We start from the raw sequence: 17,453 nt of genomic DNA on the forward strand, positions 1-17,453 counted from the left end.
AGCAATAAATCAGCATCCGTAAAGAAATTCTGTTACTATAATTCCCAAATCCCAGCCAGCATTATTAATTATTAAATTCATTATGCATGTGCTTTATATATGAAGCCCCGACTTCGTGGAGGGCAGAAGGGTAAAATCAGTTCATAATAGGCGGCGTGCATAGAAGACTCTTCGATCTATCTGTTTTCTGATGTTTTAACTTTTTAAAGGTTGGAATCCAAAAGCAACTTGCTAATGTTATTCTGTCGTTTCCTTATCATATTGTCCTCCATTCAATGTTTCCTCAAAATTTCAAGATACTCTTTTATTAAGTCGTTTAAAAATCTTTTGAATTCAAATCCAAATTGGCTTTTGGTCCAACAACATCTGCCAGGATCTTTCATTGATTAGCAACACCCTTCGCGCCCTTGTATGATATAAAAGTGAATAAAAAGTAGACGCAAACATAAGAACGAAGCTCAGAATTAAGTGTTAACAATTCACAGGAAATGGGATTTTTATCGTTGTTTGAGGTGGCATCGATGCCAATACTAGAGGTCTTGTTGCTGACTGCAATAGGAGCAATTATGGCTACCGATTACTTCAATATTCTCTCTAGCCACACTCGAAAGTCACTAAATAAGGTATGTACTTGACTACTTGTTATAATATAAAACATATATGAGTCTTTTATAGATTACTTTGTTTGTGATAGTTAAACACGAAGTCTAAAAAAAAGGAAACTTTAAATTGTGCAGATTGTTTTCGTGGTGTTTACTCCCTCGCTTATTTTTGCTAGTCTTGCAAAAACAGTCACCCTCGAAGACATTATCTCATGGTACGTAATTAAGAGCTTATTTCATTTTGCATGTTGAGAATGATGATTATGTATATATATCATGGCGTTTTAAATTATCTTGTAGGTGGTTTATGCCAATAAATATTGGAATAACATTTCTTTGTGGAGGAATATTGGGGTGGATTGCAGCAAAACTAATTAAACCAAAACCACATTTAGAGGGCCTACTCATAGCTATGTGTTCCACAGGTACTTATAACTTATATATTTCTCATTTTGTTTATATATGTATATATAACTTCATGAAACCAAACTCTTTACTAACTGTGTATATTTTTATTGATATTTTTATAAACACATGGGGACAAGAAAAATCTCTTTAACTTTGTTATTTTCGCTACCAATTGAAGTGAACAATTTGCATTCATATTGTCATTTTTCCTGATTTTTATTTTTTATTGTTATCTTCCATGGTAGGAAATCTTGGAAACATGTTATTGATAATTGTCCCTGCAATATGCACGGAGGGTGGCAGCCCTTTTGGAGAACATAGTATCTGTAAATCCAAGGGACTCTCATATTCATCATTCTCAATGGCGGTGAGCCGACTTTTTTTTTCATTAAATTTTACCAAAATTGTGACATCATTAATTAGTGGCATCTAATTCAAGATTATGGTGCATGCAGTTGGCTAGTTTATACATTTGGACATACACTTTCCAGTTAATAAAAAGCTCATGTTCAAAGTACATGAAAGAAGTCGAGGAATTACTACAAGAACCCAACAAAGACTTGAATGCAAATGAAAAAACTTCCCTTCTAAATGGAACAAGCCAAGAATATATTGATGTAGTTGTGCCATTATCATACGCGACTAGTGAAGACACACAAATACAACCCGTGAGCCTTTTGTGTTAAACTGACAATATATTGATAATTATGTTGTATGAAATGTTAATTTTAGCGTCCATGGATTTTGTGCAGAGTGTAAAAAAGGATGAGAAGAAAGACGAATCTTTCTCAGGTAAACTAGTGGATATACTCAATGTATTATTGGAAAAACTCATGGCTCCTCCAACTCTTGGTTCTGTAAGTTTCAGAGAATCTGTTTATGAAACATATGTCTACTAGAAACTTGTAATAATCTAATTATATCAATCCTCAGATTGTAGGACTGATATTCGGGGCAACCCCATGGCTGAAAAAGCTTGTGATTGGTGATGATGCTCCATTACGAGTGATCCAAGATTCTGTCACTCTACTTGGGTAATCTTGTTTGTCTTTGGTTGAATTTAGTATCCGTTTAATTAAGAACCTTTTGTTTTGGCGTTTTTAATGTATCTAACATTTTTAATTTTTTTTTTTATAAATCCAGCGATGCAACGATACCTTGTATCACTCTTATACTAGGAGGAAACCTAATACAAGGTAAACAACCATGAAATTGAAGTTGGTAGCTTCTTAAGCAATTGTATTGTGGTGATGAAAAATCACTTTTTAAAAATTTAAGTAATTTGATTTGATAATGATTACAGGTATGAGGAGGACAAGCATTAGGCCTATTATCATCATCACAATCATTTGTGTACGATTTGTGATTCTTCCCATAGTTGGAATCTTTGTGATCAAGACAGCTTCTGGTTTGGGATTACTTCCTGATGATCCGCTTTTCAGTTTTGTGCTATTGATTCAGTACACAGTGCCACCGGCCATGAATATCAGTAAGCAATTCTTATATGATCTTATTATATATTATATGACACATGATCAAAATATTATTAAAATAAATGACTAAATTTGAATAGGAAATTGAGATTATAAATGATTTGTATGCAAGGTACAATGACACAATTGTTCAATGTGGGACAAGAGGAATGTTCAGTTCTGACAATGTGGAGTTACTTAGCTGCAGCATTTGCACTTACTGCATGGTCGACAGTGTTCATGTGGATCTTGACATCATCATCTTGATTGTTACACATCATTTTTATAGAAAAAAAAAACATAGTTAATGTTTACATATTTTTTATTTTTTTATTAAATTTATGTATTATTCAGGCCAAATAGCGCCAAGGAATCGTACCATGTGTATTATGTGGACATTCTTTATAATTTAATACAAAGTTTATTTACTCATGAAATTACAAGATGGATACTCAAAAAAGATCTTTTCATATTAAAAACTAATAAACAATCTTTCTCAAAAGCAATTGACAAGTACAAAACTACGTGTATTCACCATTCCTAGCTAATACAAGATAAAAATATGTATAAAACAAAGAGAGTTTAAATTCTTACACTTCTTAAATAAGATTGAGTTGAAGTTTAGGCCGATTGGGTTGTGGTTCAACAACATCTATGTGGATTTGTATCTGAAGAACACCATAAGCAACTGACCCTTCAATACTATACCTACATACGAAAATCAAATCCATGAAACCTCAAAAGTCAAATCATGTAAAAATAAGTAAGAATTTTGAAATAGTCATTTTAAATAAGACATGGACCAAGCGCGCAACAAAAACAAACTGTAGGGACCTTCTGAGTTAAAAGAATAAGTTAGGGACCAAACATGCAAATTACCCCAAACCATCGGGATCATTCGTGTAATTTACTCTAAATTTTGGGACGTTACAAGTTGGTATCAGAGCTTTGCTTTGAGAGATTCAGGCATACTCTCGGGTATGTCTGAACTCAAACCAAGGATTTGGTAGATTTTTCATAAAATAATGTTTTATAAAAAGAATTTTCCAATGAAAGAAAGAGGTGTGGTGCATGCAATCAACTGAGCTCAAGTAAGTTATCCCAAAATACCCATACATGTTTTATGTTATGCTTTGAATTGTGAATCTGTGAAACGCATGCTAGATTTGGGCTAAGGATCTGCTCAGGATTGCATGATAGAATACTAGAAGAGATGTCTTTGTATTCCTGTTGTATGGGCTTATAGACTTACATTCTAGTACTAATCAATCAGTGATAGGATGGCTTTATTAGGTTATGCTTGTTTTTTATTACTCGATGTCTGAATGTTACTTGCTCTGTGCTTTTAGGAGTTCCAATTAACTTCAGCTAACTGGTAAACGAATATGTTCAGTTACATGTTATTAAGACTAGAAAATTTTAGAGGGTTAGATTTTAACTCTATTACGCAGCACTTGTCTGAGTCCAACCGTTGTAGTGTGAGACCTTTTAGTCGAAGAATTATCTGGTGTCAGTTACGTGTAATAGTATTTATGAGCTAGTTAGAGGGTGTTAGGGGATTTCCTTTTACAGCTGATGGCGGAGAGTGGTGTGGTGATTGCCCTAGGAAAACTAGGAAGAGATTTGGTGTTGGGAGCATTGGTTTCTTATGGATTGTATTAATTGATAAGGGAAGTAACTTGGAGGATTCGGGTCAAACCTTGAGGAAAGTACGGATAGATGTGGAATGTAGTATGGGCCCGTACTACTGAAAGCATAGGATCCGTACTTGATTCAAGGGAAGTCACGATGATACCGGGAAGCTTGTAGGTTTTGGGACTCCTCGTTATGTATATATGTATGTTTTGATGATTTTTATGGTCTATTTTTAGTATGGTGGCCACACGAGGAGGTTCTGACAGTGGTTCTGGTTTGGGCTCTAGGACCGGACCGTTGGATGGGCCGATGTGGGAGTTCATTTTATCCGAGATCACCCTTAGCATACTTGAGTAGACTCTTGTGATCTTTGGAACGACCGAGGAGGGTATTATGGAGGTTCTGGAGGAGCGCTTGGGCACCTTTCGTTCTGAGATGGCGGCATTTATGGGTGCTCGCACGTTGAGTTTCCGTGAGTTTTGGGCATGTGGGGATCTGGAGTTCTTCGAGGAGAAGGACTCAATCGCGAGTAGGCGTTGGTTAGGGGATGTCGCTAATGCCTTCCGCACTAGTAGTTGTCCTGATGGGGAAAAGGTTAGACTTGCTTCCTGTCTTCTGAAAGACAGAGCTCGAGATTGGTGGGAGGAGGTTGGACGCACTGTAGGGACGAGGTGGTTGATTCCATGACATGGGATAAATTTGTGACGAGATTTCGAGCTGAGTTTGCATCGGTGATTGAGGTGTAGTAGTTGGCGGGGGAGTTTTAGGACCTTTGCCAGACTATTGAGACGGTGGCTAAGATCAACGCTATGTTCTGTGAGAGCGCGTTGTTGGATCTGCAGTATGTGGCAGATGAGGAGATGAAGAAGGCGAGATACCATGAGATGTTGAGGAGTGATATTCGGAAATTTGTGACCCGATCCAGTTGCAGGACACTAGAGGATATGATTGTGAGAGCTAGAGATAGATAGATAGATAGATAGAGAGAGAGAGAGAGAGAGAGAGAGAGAGAGAGAGATTGACTTGGAGATAAAGAGGAAGAGGAAGCCCTATCATGTTCAGGGTTCAGGGAGTTCAGAAAAAAGGCCTAAGGTTTTCGATTAATTCGAGATCGAGAGGCTATCAGGGTCGGGGCCGTTGTGACAAGTATGGCAAGACACACGATGGGGAGTGCAGGGTGGGTGGTTTTGGATGCTTCAAGTGTGGCAATACTTGTGACTTCAGCAAGGATTGCACTGCCATAACCACTACCACCCAGAGGGGCTATAAGAAGGCCAATTGCTCGATTTTGGCAGTAACGGGACCAGTGGTAGCACCCGCTCCAACAACTTTACGGATTACCGATGGCCGGTAGGGCAAGGCAGATGTGCCTGTTGTGAGGAGTAGGGCTTTTCAGCTGACAGCCGAGGAGGCTCGTGCAGCACCTGATGTGGTGACGGGTATGTATCTTCTCCTTACCTCTTTATTTATGTTGATTTTATGCTTATATTTGTGTGTTTTGTTTTAGGATTGTTCCTTGTGAACGGTATCTTTGCCTTGGTATGGTTTGATTCGAGGGCTATCCGATCTTTTGTATCTCTTGCGCTTAGCAAGAGGTTTCTTGATGCTCTGGAGGAGCTGGATTGTCCATTAGAGGTCTAGATTGTTGATGATCGTCCGATACAAGTATCAAGGGTTCATCGGGGTTGTGTCCTGGAGTTGTTCAGCGAGCGGTATCCAATTAATTTGGTTCCTATTCCCCTACGTGGGAGCAAGGTTAGTGTGGGGATGAATTGGCTGAGCCCTAATTGGGCAATGATTGATTGTGAGCAACATTTGGTGTGTATTCGAACCCTAAAAGGGAGAGAGTTGGTGATTCAGGGAGAGGGTGTTCAGCATGGACCAGTTTTATGTTCAGCAGGGTTGTTTTGGATTTGTCGCCTATGTTATGGATATTAGGGAGAAGGTCAAGGCGAATGTGGATGATGTGTCGGTTGTTTGGGAATATCCAGATGTGTTCCCGGATGACTTTCTTGGAGTGCCTCCAAAGAGGCAAGCAGAGTTTCAGATTGACCTGGTTCCCGGTGCGACTCCGATAGCCAAAGCACCTTATCGTTTAGCACCCCTAGAGACGCAGGAGTTGTCTAGACAGTTGCAGGAACTGTTAGACAAAGGATTCAGTTGGTCGAGTAGTTCTCCTTGGGGAACGTTGTTCTTGTTTGTAAAGAAGAAGGATGGGTCACATCGGATGTGTATGGACTACCGGGAGCTGAATAAGCTAACAGTGAAAAACCGTTATCCACTCCCGAGGATTGATGACTTGTTTGACCAGCTTTAGGGTGCATCTTGGTTTTCCAAGATCGATCTACGTTCAGGATATCATTAGATGAGGTTCAGAGAGGATGATGTGTAGAAGACGGCCTTCCAGGCTTGTTATAGACATATGAGTTCATGGTGATGCCCTTTAGGCTCACTAATGCTCTAGTCGCGTTCATGGACCTCATGAAGCGCGCATGCATGCCTATGTTGGATCGATCTGTGACTATGTTTATTGATGACAACATGGTCTATTCCAATACCCAGGAGTTGCATGAGGAGCATTTGATGGAGGTATTCGAGACACTGAGGAGGGAGATATTGTATGTGAAGTTCTCCAAGTGTGAGTTCTGGTTGACCGAGGTGCAGTTTATGGGGCACCTTGTCAACTAGAACGGTATTTTGGTCGATCCGACCAAGGTCGAGGTGGTGATGAGATGGGAAGTTCTGAAGTCTCCATCTGAGATTAGGAGGTTCCTTGGTTTGGCGGGTAACTATCGGAGATTCATTCAGGATTTCTCTAAGATAGTTGTTTCTCTTACCCGATTGACGAAGAAGACTGACACTTTTCGTTGGGGGCCTGAGCAACAGGTGGCTTTTGAGACCTTGAGATAGATATTATGTGAGGCATCGATTCTGACCCTGCCTGAGGGTTTTGAGGATTTTTTGGTTTATTGTGATGCGTCAATAACAGGTTTTGGGTGCAGTTCTAATGCAGAGGGGTCGCATTATTGATTACGCTTCAAGGTAGTTGAAGCCTCATGATACGAATTATCTGACACATGACTTGGAGTTGGGGTTGTGGTGTTTTCCCTCAAGATTTTGCAACATTAACTCTATGGGGTCCGTCGTACTATCTACACAGATCACAAGAGCCTGAGGTATTTGATAGACCAACTGAATCCAAACATGAGGCGGCGTAGGTGGTTGGATGTGGTGAAGGATTATGATTGTGAGATCCTTTACCATCCGGGGAAAGCCAATGTGGTGGTCGATGCTTTCAGCCGTGGCTCCGATTAGGGATATATGTTTGAGAATGACAGTGATTACTCCACTCTTGGAGCAGATTTGAGAGTCTCAGGTTGAGGCTATGAAGGAAGAGCATCGAAAGCGTGAACGCATTGTGGGTCAGGTGGCTTCCTTTGATTATGATAGTCGAGGGTTATTGACTCTCCATCGGAGGGTGTGGGTTCCTTATTGGGGTGGTGCATGTCATGTTCTAATCGAGGAGGCGCACAAGTTGAGGTTATCTATCCATCCCAAAGTAAGAAAGATGTATAGGGATTTCCGGCTCGACTATTAGTGGTCATGTATGAAACGGGATGTGGCTTGGTATGTGGAGAGGTGCTTGACTTGTAGTCAAGTCAACATCGAACATCAGCGACCTCACAGAAAGTTGCAGCCACTAGACATTCCTGTATCGAAATGGGAAGAGATTACCATGGATTTCAATATAAAATCTCCACAGACAGTGCGCAGAGTAGATTTGATATGAGACATCGTGGATAGATTGACCAAAAGAGCGCATTTCATTCCGATTCAGTGGAGCATCTTTGCCGAGAAGTTGGCTGACATTTATATCAAGGAGGTTGTGGCACGGCAGGGGGTGTCGGTTTCAGTGGTTTCAGTCAGGGACATACAGTTTACTTCTAGGTTTTGGAAGAGGTTTCATGATGAGTTGGGTACTCCTCTGCATTTCAACATGGCATTCCACCTGCAAACTGACAGACATAGTGAGGGGTCTATCCAGACCTTAGAGGACATGTTGCGGGCATGTGTATTAGATTTCGGTGAGATTTGGGATACGTATCTCCCTTTGGTGGAGTTTTCATATAACAACAGATATCACGCCAGCATTGATCGACATCCTTTTGAGATGCTCTATGGGAGGAAGTGCAAGACCATGATATGTTAAGGTGAGGTTGGTCAGCGATTCATGGGGAGTACTGAAGTGGTAGTCAAGACTACCTAACTGATTCATTAGGTTCGGGGTAGACTCCAGACAGCTCAGAGTCTGCAGAAGAGCTATGCCGACAAACGTTGATCATATCTAGAGTTCCAGGTTGGGGATATGGTTCTCTTGAAGGTGTCATCCGATTCAGGAAGAGGGGAAAATTGGACCCTAGGTACATTGGTCTTTTCAGGGTTTTGGCATGGGTGGGCCAGATTGCTTATCGATTGGATCTTCCTGAGAAGCTTAGTTAGATCCATAGCATGTTTCATGTCTCTCAGTTGTGGAATTTTTGGTTGATGACTCTGCAGTGGTTCCATTGGAGGATATTCAGGTGGATGATCGTCTGAACTATATCGAGAGACGGGTGGCAATTCTTGACAGAAAGATGAAAACCTTGAGGAACAAGGTTGTCGAGTTGGTGAAGGTGTAGTGGCAGCACCGCAAGGGTTCATAATGGACGTGGGAGCCTGAGGACGAGATGAGGGAGCATTATCTGGGGTTATTTACCGCAGCAGACTTCATCATCGAGGGTTCCTTTTAACCCTTAATTTTTAAATTCCATTCATTTTGGACCCTATCCAAGTACGTTAGGCGTATTGGCTTGAGGGTTGGACGTGGAGGCACCTACGTACGTTGGGCGTACGCTAAGTAGGGGCAAACCCTAATTTTTAGGGTTTGTCCTCTATTTAATCAACTTATGTTGCCTTAGGAGCATCCTATGGTCAACCTCCACCTCTCCACACCCTAAGAACGAAACCCTAGCCTCATTTGAGCTTTTGTGAGGCATTGTATGATTTTGAAGTGGTTTTTGGGTCCTTGAAGGAAGTGAAGCTTGGTGGTGAAGCTTTGGTGGACTTGGAACTTGAAGATCCACGATCTTCATCAACTTTGCAATCTATTTGAGGTATAAAGCTCCTAACTTGATGGTTCCTTATGATAGATCTAGTTTAGGGCCTTAATTGTGCATTTTTTTTGGGTCCTTTAAGCCTTGCTTGTGATGATAGATCTAGGATTTTTTTGAGGTCCCTTGTACATAAAAATGATAGCTTGATGGTTTAGTTCAACCATTCAAGATTAATTTTCTTCTTAATGGAGCTAAAGTGCTAGAATTGGTCTATGGAATGTTTTTAGCCATGCAAAGGCTTAAAGTCTTCGACTTTATGGTTTAAGGCCTTAATATGATGTTGATTCGAGAATTGGATGTTAAGTTCTTAAGTAGTTAAGACTTTTGAGAAAGAACATGGAGTCAGGCCAATACATTGTGCGTACTGGGTGCGAGCCCCGTTTCTAGATCAATCGCATATGTTGGGTGTACAAGCTAGGTACACCAAGCATACGCTACCTAGTGGGCCAATAAAGTGATGGGCTTGGATTAAATGGGTTCTGTATTGATTGGGCTTGGACCTTAAACTTCTATGGTATTAGATCATTTCTGGACTTTGGGCTATTGTTTGGCATTAGGCCTCCTTGGATTGGGCCCATAATGGGCTTTAGGTACTATTAAGGATTTAAGGTTATAGGGCTTTTGGAGCTATTGGATTGGGCTTTGGTTTTGGGCCAAGTGATGAAAGGCTAAAATGGTCTTTTACATTGGGAGTTGGACAATTGAATGAGATTCATAGTTTTGGTTTATGGCCCACTTATTAATTGGCTTTATTTGATTGGTTAGCGTGGGGATTTTCCGGATCAGCAGTCTGAGCTTTTATCTGAGATATTCAGCAGCTTGAGGCGAGTTTCCTCATTGTCCTTGGCAGGTCAAATGCACCAATTCCGGCCCATGATTTATTAGGATTAGGACGCTAGTCGTCTGTGTGACTCTCGCATGTGTAATATAAGATATGTAAATCGGGCGGGGCCTAATGCCAGGTGGGGCCTGATAAGTTTATTGTATGTTATCTATCTTAGTGATACATGTATGTCCTTTAAGTGTCTGTACGAATGTCGGGCAGGTCCTGATGAATGTGATGAGGCGGGGCCCATCTCATATTATTGATAGATCTGTTCCGAGCGGGGCTCGATGTCAGGCGAGGCCCGATCGGTGTTACGCGTGGCCCATTGTATGTTTGATTGTCACGCCCCGATTCTCGAGTATCAATTTGTGGTTATAATTTCTCATGATTTCAAGTTCTACTCGACGAGCTAGTTGCCTGACTCGTCGAGTAGCAGCGGGCTGGTCCACGTGTTTAAGTGACCTACTCGCCGAGTCCAAGAAGGGACTCGACGAGTAGGAGCTGGAGGATGAAACCCTAAATTTCGGAGTTTTGCACCCTATTTAAAGGATCATTGGCCTCCTCATCCTCCACTTACAGCCTCTTGATAGTCCATAAACCCTAATCCGTGTGTGTGCATCATTCTTATGTGTTTTAAGCTTTGGAAGGAGGATCTTTGTAAGGAGAGCTTGGAGAGAAAGTGGCTAGAAGCAAGGAACATGTAGGGATCTGATATCTACCTCAGTTGGCATCTTTTGGAAGGTATCAATTCGTTACCTTGACCTCATTTCATTCTAGATCTCATTTGGTTAAAGATTTGGACTTTTCTAGCATATTATGAAGCTATTCTTGGCATGAGCTCAAATCTGAAGTTGTGACTTCAGATTTCAACTTTCTTGGGTCTCTAAGTCCATAAAGCTATCAGCTTTTGCAAGTATGAACCCCTCCTTAAGTGTGAAACTCCATTGCAAGCTTAGTTTTGTCAGTATAAGACTTTAGAGCCTTGCATGCACGTAAAGTTTGCAACTTTACGTGATAAACATGCCTTGAGAAGCCGGATCTACAATATAGAACCTTAAGATGGCTTAAAAAACATCTAAATGGAAAATGGACTGAAGGGACTTGACGAGTCCGATGAACATTGTCGTGGACTCGGCGAGTCAGTTAGGATTTTCCCGGTTGTTGGCACGCATGAACTTGGCAAGTTGCAAGGGAAACTCGACGAGTTGGCCAAGGAGTTTTCAGCCGCACACATTAGGAACTCGACGAGTCACTTAGTGACTTGGAGAGTTGAAGAGTTATTCAAGGAACTTGACGAGTGGATAGTTGTACTCGACGAGTTGAGGTCAACATGGACTGTTGACCTTGACCATTGACTTGGGCTTTGACCAAGGGTTGACTAGTTGACTTCTGGGGGCATTTTGGGAAATTGGAAATTTATGGATAAGGTTCTATGGTGGATATAGGTGGTGGAGTTTGTGAAGATGATCTGAGAGTTGAGCTTATCTCTTCAATGTGTCAGTTGCAAGGTGAGTTATCCTCACTATACTCAAGGGTCTAAGGCACCAAGGCCGACCCTTTTCAGATTGTTATCCTAATGTTATATGATGTTATGATCTGTTAGATCGGGATCCTGGTAGATAGGATGTTATATGTTGTTATGATATGTTAGATTGGTATCCTGGTAAATAGGATGTTATATGTTGTTATGATCTGTTAGATCGGGATCCTGGTAGATAGGGTGTTATATGTTGTTATGATCTGTTAGATCGGTATCCTGGTAGATAGGATGATATATGTTGTTATGATCCGCTAGATCAGTATCTGGGTAGATAGGATGTTGTTATGTTGTTATGATCTGTTAGATCGGTTTATCTGTCTATAGACTGTTATCTGTGCACATGTTTGTTTGGCGGTTGAGGCTTATGTGCTTTGTGTGAAAGCCAATAGACCTGGGCATTCCAACCTATTGGTTGTGGGCCATGAGTATTCCATCCCGAGGATGATTGGACTCATCGTATGTGGGCATTCCAACCTGCTGGTTGTGGGCCTAGGTATTCCATCCCAAGGATGATTGGACCCATAGTATGTTGGCATTCCAACAGGTTGGTTGAGGGCCTGGGGTATTCCAACTCGATGGTTGACTGGACCCATAATATGTTGTTGTTATTTTATGTGTATTATTGTGTGTATGGGTATTTTGGGGGTAATTCACAAAGCTTTCGGGCTTACAGTTTCAGTTTATTGTTTCAGGTTCAGCGGATGGCCGCGGGAAAGCGAAGGCGCGACCATACACTTCCTCGATTAATGATTATGATTTCTGGGAACTCTGATGTATAAACTATTTTGAAAACAAATTGTAATAATTGAAGGGTTTTAAATGATTTAAAAAGTTTTAAATTGGCTCGAATTTTATGGGTGTTACAAGTTGGTATCAGAGCCTTGGTTTGAGTGAATTGGAGGAACACTCGTGTGAATCCAGTCTCAAATCAAGGAAAGATTTTCAAAATGATTTTAAATGGTTTTCAAAATAAGTAAAAGAGGATGCGAAGTGTACGATCAACCAGAGCCAGTAAGTAGACCCCAAAATACCATACGGTTATTTGATATTGTGATATGTTAGAACAGCATGCTAGTACTAGGCTAGGGATCTTCAGTAATTGTAGAATTGAATTGCCTGATTACATGATGCCTGCTAGCCTAGGGTTTCCTTTATATGAGATTGACATCATTACTATAGTTGTTTAGTGTATGCATCATGGTTATACATAACTAAGATCTTATAGCCTGAGAATGTTTGATTTGGCCTTATGTTCTATTCTTGTTTGATTGGGGGCTTAGGGTAGGATTGGATATTCGAAAGTCTATAGGGTCCAGCGTTATGTATGACTAGCATACCTTAGTGCTGCAAGGTTTGTGGAAGTTTCATGGATGGTTGGATTGCAGGGGATCGGTAGGTCAATTATGAGATATTTAGCTTTCCTCTAGGAGTGAGGATTAAGTGCTCACTATGTCTATGTATATTGTTAGGGTGTTGTGGTGATACTTGAGACAAATATGGGTAGGTGTGGAAGGTAGTATAGGCCCGTACTACTGAAAGCACAGGACTCATATGCGTAGCAAAGAAGTCACAACCCCTGGGGTTTAGTTGGAAGTTGGTTCCCTGTTATGGTATGGATTATTCGAGACGTCTTGAGACCGGATTTGGATCAGGATCGAGAACTGGCAGCTAGGAAATGCCAGTATTGTTAGAGGATCGTGTCAGGGAGATCATCTGGGGGAGGCGATCAAGATCGTTCGGGGATAGATTCCAGAGATGTTTGGGTCTTTCAAGACCACCATGGTTGAGTATTTTGTCGAACACCATGCAGCCATTGCTGAGATGGCTTCCGCAGATGCTTCCGTAGCTGTAACGACGGCATGGAGAGGAGCTAGTCGAGCTTCCGGTACTGGGACTTGTCACTGGTACATATTCTGATGAGCAGAGGGATGCAGTTATTGGGATCAGGAAGATAATCTGTACTTGTTATATTTTCGCGGGTTGAGCAGGAGAGGCTAGCATATGGGTTTCTATATTTGAGGCTTGGGGGTTTGCTCGAGGCCGAATTTGAGTTGCGGGAACTCCGGAAGGGAGTGATGATTATGTTCAGCTAGGGTTTTGCAATTGGAAGGGGAATGGTTTATTAAGGGATCGGATTGTCGTTTTGTAGAGCAAGGATTGTGCCCTCTCAGTTTTCGAGCTCGAAGGAGTGAGCAGACTTGTGACCCTAGGATCAGGTTGTATTCCAGGTCGGGGTCAGTTGGTTACAGGAATAGGCAACATTATTTCAGCGCCGGTGAGTGCAGGTGGGTCGATGTGGCATAAGTATTTATGAGGTCCAGTTTGCCTTGGATCTCTTGTATCGGACGACAAGGATTGATTGTGCGATCTATCGCACTTTTGGGATTGTATACTATGTCTTGGAAGTAGTTTGTAGCCCGGTTTAGAGCATAGGTAGTTTCAGCTGTTGCAGTTCAACTGTGAGCATTTGAGCTGGTAAGTGAGTAATGGTGCAGATCCTGTAGAGAATGATTTCTAGAGCTTGAGAGCGGGAAGCTTGTTTGGAACACCTTTGGAAAAGAGGTATTATGTGGGAGGTCTGCGGATAGGGTCCCACAGAGGGTTTATTCAGCATTGTCAGGATTCAGTGGTTTTAGCAACCGTTAGTGATTGTTGGACTAAGCGCCAAGGGAAGTAGCTCTTCACCAAGGTATTAGTTGGAGCATCTATCTTGTGGTCTTCAGGACTTGAGTGTGAGGTCATTCAAGCATTAGTGACTGTCGGTTTCACTGGGATTCAGGAAGTGTTCATCTGGTTCTTAGAAGTGTGTGATCAATTGGGATTGACTAGTAATAGAGCACTAGTGGGAAAGAGTTGGTTGTCATCGGATCGATCGTTGGGAAGTGAGAAGGGTTGGGAATCCTCCAGTTTTCATGTATTATGAAGGCTTAGTCGAATCTAAGTCGGGGAGAGTTACCCCGGAATGCGGAAGTAGGAAAGGTTTTGAAATGGGGATAAGTTTCACAATCCGACAAAGAGAATGGAGGCCCTAGTAGCTGCTTGGTTTGAGGGTTGTGTTGATTAGGGATTCGGTAAAACTCCCCAGCATAAGGAACACGTCTTCTTGGTACTTGACAGCAGAAATTGGGGAACCAGGTTGAAGCTCTAGTCAGGTGTAATGACGTAAATTTTCAAAACAATTTTTCATTTTTCAAACACAACATGTCTCATAAAGTAATATCAAAGCTCAAAATGTATCACATGTTACCATAGTAAAACATATCCTAGGATCTCGAATATGTAAAACTCCATTAGTGTGTACAGATAGAAACCAAACACCCTAAAAGCACGAGTTAAAGGTGTTGGAATAGTGTCTAAGACTACAACTATATTAGGCAAGTATTTGACCCGGTTGTGCATGGTCCTTTTGGGTTGCCTTCACCATATCAACTTGACAGGATGATTTATAATGAGAGAAGGAATATTATTAATATATTATAAGTATAATATAAGGAGTAATAATATTGTTATTTGATTAATATAAGTCATAAATTAATTGGGAATTAATTTGGTGACTTAAAGAGATTAATTAAATAAAGGGGTATAAACTGTCAATTGTTTGATAGTTGCACTTTGGGCTATATATCCTTTATGGATAAGAGGTGGACGATTTCTAGGGCTAAGGATAGCCATAAAATCGTCCAAGGCTTATCATGGAAAGGATTTGGATTGCTTAGGGCTTAAGTTATCCAATTAGGGTTTAAGGGTGAAACCCTAGGAGCCTTACAAGTATAAATAGACCCCTAGGGCTGAGGGAATTCGGTATTCTTGTCTCTAAGAAAACCCTGGCCGATTTCTTCCTCCTCTCTCCTCTCTCCTAAATCATCTTCTTGCTAGTTGGTGTTTGTAAGCCATTAGAGGAGTGACAATTGTGACTCTAAAGCCTCAAGGACAAGAAGATCAAGCAAGTAATTCAAGGTAAACTTCTAATCTTTGATTTCATATTGTTATTATAGTCTATTAGCCATTAGAAGTCTTGGATTCAATGTATGTTCAATTAGAGAAACCTAGATCTAAGCATTAGGGTTGCATGTGCACATAGGAATGTTCATATGGCCAAAACCCAACAAAAGGATCTCACACCAAAACGGTATCTTACTCCATGGATACCTGAACCCAAACAGGAACTCCTAAATTCGGAACAAAACCGACCCCTCTGCCGCTAAGATACCCCTTCTGACTTTCCAAATCTGGAACTCTAGTGGTCTGGTCCGCCGCCAGACCGTCCACTCAAGATATCATCATGTTATTCGCTCTTCGAATAACAGACCCCGATAACTCATTGCCCCTCTGATTCTCACAAGATAATCCCAACAATCGGCTACCGATCACCCCCTCCAGACATTCCAAATGATCCCAACACACTTCTACAGATGGAAGGGTCACATGCTACCAAAGACCCATCCACTGGACTGCTGTCAGAATCCAACCGAACATTGAACCCTCAACACCCTGTCCTCAGACACAAGAAAAGAATCAAGCTCGCTCAGAAGTGTCCTCTGACATCTAAAATCATATGCCCCAAAGCGTCTCACCGACTTCCTTCTCATAATAATTGTCTCGGCCCATCATCACACATCAGACTCGAAGCTCGCTTTACTTCAAGCGGTTACTATAATCCCAACTAAAATCACCTCACCCTCGACCTCTGTCGAAAACTACCCCTTTGTCTCATGTGTCTTGCAGTACCTCCCACACCAACGCACTGACCTACCCAGGTCTAAGACATCCGATGACAAACCATACCATTCAACATGGTACCCAACTCAACTCGAGAGTCTGGTCCGATCCAGAATTGGAACCACTGTTCCTAATGAATCACTCAAATCATGACCCATGACCCGCAACCCATGCGTACCTCACTCATCCAATTCCTTCTGATTATTATATCCACAATTTACTCAGAATAGAACGATTCCCGATCAAGGAGGAGACCCCAGTCTCACCCCTGGTCCGACCACCAGGCTCCCAAAAACTCCAATGTTAGGGCTACCCAAGTCTAAAATTCTTCTGCATCATGAACTAGTGAGTACTACGGTTCCCCGCAACATCACAACACCCTCTCGCTGACTAGTGAGTACTACGGCTCCCCGCAGTATCACAACACCCTCTCGTTGACTAGTGAGTACGAAGGCTCCCCGTAGCATCACAACACCCTCTCGCTGACTAGTGAGTACTACGGCTCCCCGTAGCATCACAACACCCTCTCGCTGACTAGTGAGTACTATGGCTCCCCGTAGCATCACAACACACTCTCGCTGACTAGTGAGTACTATGGCTCCCCGTAGCATCACAACACCCTCTCGCTGACTAGTGAGTACTACGGCTCCCCGTAGCATCACAACACCTTCTCGCTGACTAGTGAGTACTACGGCTCCCCGTAGCATCACAACACCCTCTTGCTGACTAGTGAGTACTATGGCTCCACGTAGCATCACAACACCCTCTCGCTGACTAGTGAGTGCTACGTCTCCCCGTAGCATCACAACACCACCCCAGAACCTCACGATATCTTGCCTTAGCCACTGATTTCCCTGCCACGCAACCCGAAATTTCGGAATGTTCCAATTCTCCATTTGGAACACGAAGGAATCGTCAGTGGCTTAGAATATGTTGACGACAATCCGAAACTCCTTCCAATATTGCTCAAACTCATGTCTTAATACTCATAACGACCCTGAAATTGATTGCCTAGTCAACTTCTACCCTTTTCAAACTGCATAATAACCCATACATTGAACCAGAATTTTTCTCAACCGCCGAACTAGCCTTATGAGC

The 17,453-nt window shown here is 41.8% G+C and overlaps 1 protein-coding gene across 1 annotated transcript; it reads left to right on the forward strand.

The window, feature by feature from the left end:
• The first annotated feature begins 256 nt into the window (after positions 1-256).
• Positions 257-2,910, forward strand: LOC145087232 (protein PIN-LIKES 7-like). The gene is made up of 10 exons (XM_079025154.1): positions 257-623; positions 738-817; positions 903-1,027; positions 1,256-1,377; positions 1,466-1,678; positions 1,763-1,867; positions 1,944-2,044; positions 2,154-2,206; positions 2,314-2,499; positions 2,616-2,910. The coding sequence occupies exons 1-10, from the start codon at positions 489-491 to the stop codon at positions 2,747-2,749; spliced, it is 1,254 nt and encodes a 417-aa protein (XP_078881280.1). The 5' UTR covers positions 257-488; the 3' UTR covers positions 2,750-2,910.
• Positions 2,911-17,453: the final 14,543 nt, after the last annotated feature.

This window comes from Lactuca serriola, chromosome 2 (assembly GCF_051521515.1).
Source record: "Lactuca serriola cultivar US96UC23 chromosome 2, Lser_US96UC23_V15, whole genome shotgun sequence".
NCBI classification, from domain to species: domain Eukaryota; kingdom Viridiplantae; phylum Streptophyta; class Magnoliopsida; order Asterales; family Asteraceae; genus Lactuca; species Lactuca serriola.